Genomic DNA, 8,118 nt, shown 5'->3' on the forward strand with positions numbered 1-8,118 from the left:
TTCAAGAAAACATCCTCCCCCCCCCCCCCCCGCGCCACAACCCAATACCAAACACACTCTAAGGGGTCGTTAATTTTATTGCTACTAAAGAAACAACTTATTCAGGTATTAATTTCTGTGTAAATTATATAACGTTTGACAACTAATTATGAAATAAGTTATTCATTAATAAAATTGATACGATGTTTAGTTTGCAATTTTAAAACCTGCATAAGTTATATATGAGGAAAAGTGTAGTATCTTGTGCGTATGGAATAACTAATTATATCTATATTACTTAATACCTACATAATTTTAACCAGCTACGGACTCCAAAGTAATTTCATTTTTAATTCATTCGTTGCATAAAAAAGATAAGGTATATATTCCTATTTGACTTATCCCTACTTTTTTTTTACCTCTTTGAAGAAAACAAAAAAAGTAGTTAAAACCCTATATATATTTTTCAATGTGACAATTGACAAATATCTTTGTAGAACCAAAGGCAAAAGGAATTGGCATTGATGCTTTCTATTCTAAGTGTCAATAGAACGCATTTCTACTAGCCTCATATTTTCTATTTCTATCTTATTCTAAACAATTTTGTGTTTTTATCATTATCAAACATATACTATATAGGTCAAAATGGAATATTTTGCCCTTGATATTTTGTTTTAATCTATACATTTTGTGTTTTTTTTGTCCATCCAATCGTAGGTAAAAATGGAATATTAGCCGCCCTCCATGGGATAACAATATTTTTATATCCTATCACTTTATCTTATTAGAGCAAAAAATATCTTATATTGGTTTGCAATGCAAAAAGATCAACTTTTGATGGTAAACCCATTGAATACTTGTATTGAATTTCAAGACTTTTTGAGACTTTATTACTTTAATGTCCGAAAGAGATTTTGAGTCTCCTAAAGTGATTTTTCCTATCAAACTAGGTGCTTACCCTTAGATAAGTTTGGTTGTCTTTAACATATTGTGCTTTTTTTTTCATCCGATGACATATATCTTTTTTTTAATTTGCGCCTAAATAATATGATTTACCTTAAGAAGTGTGCAACATTAAGCGATAACATATTCCTTATTCAAGATGACTATACATTTTCAATGCTCAAGTCTGAAACTCCTGGTTAAGAATTGAGGGGGTACATACCACCACTACAACCTTATGCGGCAACATATTGTGCTTTGATGTTTCCAAACCAAGCTAAAAATGGAATATTATCCTAGGGAATAAAATGCCAAGATGAATGTCATATAGTGTGGAATAGAACCAAAAATAAAAAATAAAATAATGGTATCAATTTGTGAAAGTGAGAATTATGAGAATGTTGCTTACCCCAAAATTACATTTTTCACCCTATGATATTATTTGTTGATTTTTTTTCTTTTCTTTTTAATTGTTGGGGGAATTTTCACTCTAGGATATATATATCCTTCAGAATCGATAGTCAATTCTATTTTCGATAGGGACAATTCACAATTAAATCAGATTTTGACCATTATTTTCATATATATTCGTAATAGTGCGAAAAGAAGGCCCGAATCCAAGTTGTTCAAGCAGAGTGGCGTTAAGTTTCTCAACTCTTTGACTTAGAATTAAAAAAATCTTAATCAACAAGTTGACTATGTAATTAAGAGTAAAATGAAATAGAGACGTTTAAAATTTAATAAAAAATATTAATCTTTTCGAAATAGATTAAATAAAAAGAAGTATCGTATCAGATCTCGATAGAGACATATAATTAGAATTTCACCAAAAGAGAAATCATGACTTGATAAGTGTACTGATTCTTAAGTGGTCCATGAAATGAATGTGGTCACCTCTAGAATGTGATTAGTCACAAACAAAATAGTACTACATGCATGTTGGAAAAACTATGAACATGAGCTCTAAATTATTTTCACTAAATGCATGATTGTAGTTCAATGAAATCACAAGTACTCTTAGCCCTACATTGGGTCCAAGACTCGATGCAATGGGTAGGTATAAGAAAATAAGAAATTAGCGGTAGATAAAACTTTGTAGCTAAATAATATTCATGTTAATTTCATTTATCTACGAATTAGCGATGAATTATAAGAAAATTCAATTAGCTCAGAGATTTTTTGCGATGGATTAACAAGAGATTTCCAATAAATTCTGAGCTGATTTCATGTTTTGTAGTAATGATCTTGGCTTTTATTGTATGAGCCATCAATCATCACTACTGCAACAAAAAAAAAAATTAGCGACAATAAATATGCACATTAATAACAATAAGTGTTAAAGTATTTATCGATATTAGTTAATTGTCATTAAATCCAATGTTGTTATAGATTTTAAGGACATCTACAAAAAATGTTAACTGCCTCTAAAACAACATAATTAGCAACTAATTAAGCTATTTTCACTAATCAATTGATGCTAAAAATCATTTTGATATAGTACATACAAAGTAACCACATGTTAGGGTTTTTGTTTTGTGTCTCATGAGAAGACTATGTGGGGCTAAGAATGTTGAGTAATGATATTGCCCTGGTGGAATTCGAAATTTTGGTAAGGAAATTAAAATTAAAAATTAAAAAAATGTCACATTTGAAATTGAATCTAAGAAACAAACTAATTTTTTGAATTTCATTCGCTACTATATATTTACTTATATGTACAATATAATTTTTCAACGAACGGACTCTACCCTAGTTAGAAGTGCTTGGTAATGTTTGGAGGTGTAGGTTTTTGATTGTGCGGTAAAATTAAAATTGATGATATAGGAGTTGACAATGGTGATTAATGGTGCTTGATGATGGTTGTTGGTACTTCTTCAATCTTAAATTATCTGTCATATTTTTTCTTTTATATATTTCTTTAAAAAAAACATTAATTAGAAGAAGGTTCTGATTATTTTTTTATATTTTATTAAATATTTCTTTTATTGAAATGCTTCTAGTCTTCAAGAATAATTACTATTAATTTTTTTAAAAAAAATAATTTATTTTATTTTAAACTTTTAAAATGATAAATAATATAAGATTACTAATTTTAAAATTCACGATAAATAATTTGATACGAAAAGTTTGAGAAATAAAATAAAAATGCTGCCAAACAGGACTACAAAGTTGTAACAGAGTCATATAAGTATATCAGTCAATAAATACCAAAAATAATGATAGAAGAACATTAATATCGGTATTTAAGTCATGCTTAAAATGGCTGCGTGAAATAGGAAAAGGAGTCAGTATTTCTATCGAGAAGTTTTAAAATATAAAGATATAAATATATAAAAAAGTTTTAAAAAATAATTTAATATCTCTATATAAATATAAAATTTATTTTAATTATATATAAATAATAGAATTTTTTATCAAAAATATTTAAACGAACCTCGAAAAATCATAATCAAATTAATTAAACACAGCAAAGCGACAGAGCTGAAGTGTTGTAGAAAAGTCCTACATAATTCAGAACATCCCCCCACTCTCATTAATCTTTAGTAAATTTATATTCATTGTTCAATTATTATTGCTTTAAAGTTTTTAAATTTTAAATAAAATATTCAGTTTTGGTAAAAGATTGTTACTTATTCATTGTATCACTTTTACGTCTTTGACCAAATATTAAATATTCAGTGAAAAAAGCAACTTACCAAAATTAGTGTTGCTTTTCTTGAAGTCGGTGAATAATGCTGTTCATTTTAGTATCTTTTAGTAACTTTTTCCATTGCTGTCATAAATATACCAAAATTAAGGAATTGTCTCTTATTAGTTTTGGATAAATTGAACCATTTCAAGAAAGGCGAATGTAGTTTATATTAGTTCCGTTCATTTTTACGTATTATATTTAAATTTGATACATTTATTAAAAAAAAAATTAATATATTTATTTTATTATAATACGCCTAATAATTAATGTTTAGTATTCTATTGTGTTTTGAAAAATAATTTGATAAATAAGTAATTAGTGATAAGGATAAAATATGAAGCATTTTTTTTTTAATATGTTAAAAGTGATAATCTATTTTTGGAATAGTAAACAAAGAAAGTATGCTATTAAGATTTACTTTGTTATTTTATTTGTTTCATATTTGACTTAACATTCCTTTTAAGAAAAAAATTATTATGGGTTTATTTTGCTAAAACAAACCTTATTCATTACTAAATAGGCTTTGAAAATTTTAATTTAACTACGAGTATTTTATTTAGATATTCAATGCTATAGGTAATATTGGAAGAAAATAAAAAAAATTCTCTTGATTTGCTAAAATGAACAAGTATATAAAAATATATTTTTAACATAAAGATAAAGTAAAAATGAAATGAGGAGACTATAAATTTAAAACTATTGAGTTCCTACATAGGTGGGTGATTGAGTATTTAATTTTCTCATATGATTTTGAACAATTTTTACTTAAATATTTTAATTTTTTAGGTTAAATTAGACTTATAATTTATTTTTTAATATGATATCAAAGCTGGGCACATTACAGTTTATGAATTATCCAATGTTCATTTTATATTGTCCACACTTAAAATATTCAATCTTAAGCGCGCTGAATGTATAAAGTTCATACAAGTAATAGCATTATTTGATTTCGAACAATCATCACCTCATAAATTAATTTTTAAAATTAAATTAAATATCCATTTCTTATCTCTATATTAAAAATAAGTACAAATGTTATATTTCAAACTCAACCAATGAAATGAAAATTGTAGATTTTAAAAACCAGCCAGCACAATGAAACAATAGACCATATCAGAAATGAACTTAGCTAGAAAAAGCAAAGGCCAAAATCTTTATATAAAACAGAAAAGTATATATATTATATCTTTGGTGTTCATTCATAGGAAATACATGATGTCTATTACACCCCAACTCCCAAATGAAATCTGGGGTACATGATTCGAATTTAGTAGAAAAACAAAATAAAACATACCAAACAGAGCTGCGGGCTACATGCTTTTACCCTAATCTTTTTTGGGTGCCTTTGCAGCCGCTTCAACCCACTTCATAACACAAAATGTAAAATAAAAAAGATACTAAAGTTATAAAAATAAAAAAAAACAATTCCCCATAAAGTTTATAATAAAAGTAAAAAAAGATACTAATTCCCCATAGACTTCAATACTTTCCCAGTAAAAAAGAGAAACAAATGAAATCCAGGAAAAATCATTTGTTTGTGGTTATATAACTTGTAAGTAATTCTGTTTTTGGGTCGGGTTGGGTCAGTGATAGTGGGTTATGGATCTAAACCCGGAAATTCTTGCCTTCAAAGGTTTGTCCAAACTGCCAATTAGATGGTGCCACGTTGAAAGTAGTGACACTACGATGATCACTAGCTTTAACCCGAATAGAAAGGGCTTGACCCACAAGAGGTGAATTAGTTTGCCAATTTTGCCCCCAGTTACGGCTCATTGCTATCCACTGTGTGTTTGTTCCTTTAATTAGGACCTTTTGTATGTCTCCTGCACCCGCAACGTTTGTTACCAATAACAAGTTGAAGTAACGGAAACCGTTTATGGTGAATCGGATCCCTCCTTCTTTTCTGCATGCTACTCTGTAAATCATTTAACAAAACAAGTTAATCGAGCTAGTAAATTTTAAATAAAATAATTATGCCCCTGCTGCACGGATGGTGGGGCGTGGGATAATGTGAGCCATGTTTCGAATTACTGAATTCGAAGCAAAAGGAACAAATACCAATTTGTTTGGTCACAGTTAAAGAATGGAATGAGACATTTCCCTTGTTACCCTCAAAGTCACCTAAAAATTGCAACTTTAACATTTCCTTTTACACAGTAGTAGGAAACGCGTCATACTCCTTTCGCACAAAATAAATTGAGTTAAAATGCCGCTTATTTTGAACCGAAGTAAATATTTACTTATATCATCGGGGGACCAACCCCTGATTCAAATAATTATTAAAGTGATAACAAAACTAGCCTCACCATGTTAGAGATATGGTGGCAAGTTTATTACAAACCTACAATTATTGTCGGTGTCCCAAATGAAACCATATTTTAAAGACTTTTTAACAAGAACTAACTTTCTAATATTTCAACATACTCACTCGGCTAGCATTAAATTACAATATGGTCCAAAAATGGTGAAAACAGTAGCAATTTTCTGCCCACAAAACAAAAACCGCCAATTTCTCCACAGATCAAATCTTTTCCCATACCTTAATGAAAATGTCAAAAATACCCCTAATATTGCAAAAACGACAACAACACATACTGGTGCAAACCATAAAACGGAATTGCGCATCGGGAAACTCACCGGCGATAAGTGACGGGGACAATTCCGGCACGGTACTGACCGATTTTGAGGAACATAGGCATGGCGAGATCGAAATGAGGACGTGGAGGGTTGCACCACCCGCCGTCATCGTTAGGCAAAGCGAAGTTCGGCGGGCAAAAATTTGTTGCCGTCACGAAAATGGATGGATTTCCAGGAAGACACCATTTCCCATCGTTAACACACTTTATCTCAAAGCAAGCTCCACAGCTTAGTCCATTGTTAAATAGCGCTGTGCTTAGCGCTGCATTGTTCACTCCGTACCCTTGGCTGTACAGATTACCATATCCACAAGCTCCACCTGCAATTTTAAACAAAATTCAAAAAATTCCGCCCAAATTTCAAACACATATGGATGATTCACTGTCACCGAGCCAAAATTTCAATTTGATGAGTTTTGAATTTAAGAACAGCAATTATAACCGGTTGTTTGACCATGAAAATACATTTAGCCATTACATTCACGAAAATTTCGAAATTCAACTCGAAGAAAAGTGATTTCACTTTTTCCATACCAAAACAAACTCTAAATTGTACTCGTTTTCAAATATTATTTTTCACTTTGAATACCAAAAAATATTTCATGGCTAAACACTCCCTAAGTGATTATAACTAAGTTCTAAATCTAATATTTCTGTATATTTTAACAAATTTCTTGACACAAATATACTGTTTGAACAAAAACTACTGGATTCGAGCTCCACCACTGAGAGAGAGAGTCGAGAGAGTGGTAAATACCCATAGTGCCAGATGCGTCAGAGCCACCATAGAAGGTGGCGTGGGCGCTTTGCCATGGGCCACCGGTGTAAACTCCGGGGATTCTAGCATTGACGGCGGTGAGAAAACAGAGAAGAGTAGTAATGCAGAGCTTCATAGTGACAGCCATTTTTCTCATGCTCGCTCGTTAGCTGCTCAATATGAAGAGAGAGAAAGTAGAGAGAGAAATGGAAAAAAGGGGCTTTGGAGGTGAATGAAGAGCGGGAGGAAGATGAAGGGGTACTTATTGAGTAGAAAGAAAGTCACAAGGGCAGGGCATGTAATTAATGCTTTTTTAATTATTATTTTATTTTTATTTTTTAACTTTCTAGCAATTTAGTTATACCATCTTTTTTACTATGTTAATGGGGAAAAAAAAAGAAAGATTGGAAATTAATTTTGTCCTAACAAATATACATGTGAGTTGCACGTGTCGATGAAGAGACCTAATTCTTCGCACTAGGGACGGAGCTAGAAGCTCGGGGTATGAGTTTGGCTAAACTTAGTAATTTTTACTTAAATAGTATATTTATATTAAGAGACTTAATAAAGATGTATTAATATTTTGAAATTGTCGTTATAAAATTCAGAATTTATAAGATTAAATTTTTGATTTCGTCTGAGCTGAGTTGGTACATGGGAAATGAAATAATGGAAGTTTTAATGATTTTTGCTTAAATTTATGGAAAAAATATTGAAGAATGGAACATTGAGATTCTTATTGTGCGGTTATACAATCTTTCTGTCATATTAATTGATTATTATACTAAAAATAATTATCTTGTATTAGTTGTTCATTTTACTAATCAAGAAAGTATTAATTATTTTTTTTCTATATTATCCTTGTAATTAATTCTTTTTTAAAGTGTTCATATTTGTCTGTAAAGTTCTTGAGAAGTTTTTTAAGGAGTGTATTAGCAAAATTTTCTTTTTATTTATGATTTTTTAAGCACAATGCAAAATAAAAAATGATCAATTAATATGGAACGAAGGGAGTAATATTTTAGTTTGTGATTTGGAGAAATTGTTTGTGTAATTTTTGTACTTTGCAAATCATATTTATATGTATTCAGTGTTCGATTTTTACAAGTTTT

The 8,118-nt window shown here is 29.7% G+C and overlaps 1 protein-coding gene across 1 annotated transcript; it reads right to left on the reverse strand.

Moving 5' to 3' along the window:
* Positions 1-4,766: 4,766 nt before the first annotated feature.
* LOC129882257 (expansin-A3-like) lies at positions 4,767-7,250 on the reverse strand. Its single transcript, XM_055956464.1, has 3 exons — positions 7,007-7,250; positions 6,251-6,569; positions 4,767-5,528 (listed from the first exon to the last, which is right to left on the reverse strand). Exons 1-3 carry the CDS (start codon positions 7,161-7,163, stop codon positions 5,219-5,221), a joined length of 786 nt encoding a protein of 261 aa, XP_055812439.1. The 5' UTR covers positions 7,164-7,250; the 3' UTR covers positions 4,767-5,218.
* Positions 7,251-8,118: the final 868 nt, after the last annotated feature.

The sequence above is a fragment of the Solanum dulcamara genome, chromosome 3 (genome assembly GCF_947179165.1).
Source record: "Solanum dulcamara chromosome 3, daSolDulc1.2, whole genome shotgun sequence".
Taxonomy (NCBI): Eukaryota; Viridiplantae; Streptophyta; class Magnoliopsida; order Solanales; family Solanaceae; genus Solanum; species Solanum dulcamara.

What these genes read in the sequence shown, in the direction of transcription:
- LOC129882257 (XM_055956464.1), bottom strand. Translation starts at nt 7,163, where the DNA reads ATGAGAAAAATGGCTGTCACTATGAAGCTCTGCATTACTACTCTTCTC. An exon ending in TGACGCATCTGGCACTATGG is followed by an intron (nt 6,570 to 7,006) that starts GTATTTACCACT and finishes TTAAAATTGCAG; the next exon opens with GTGGAGCTTGTGGATATGGT. An exon ending in GTCCCCGTCACTTATCGCCG is followed by an intron (nt 5,529 to 6,250) that starts GTGAGTTTCCCG and finishes AATGATTTACAG; the next exon opens with AGTAGCATGCAGAAAAGAAG.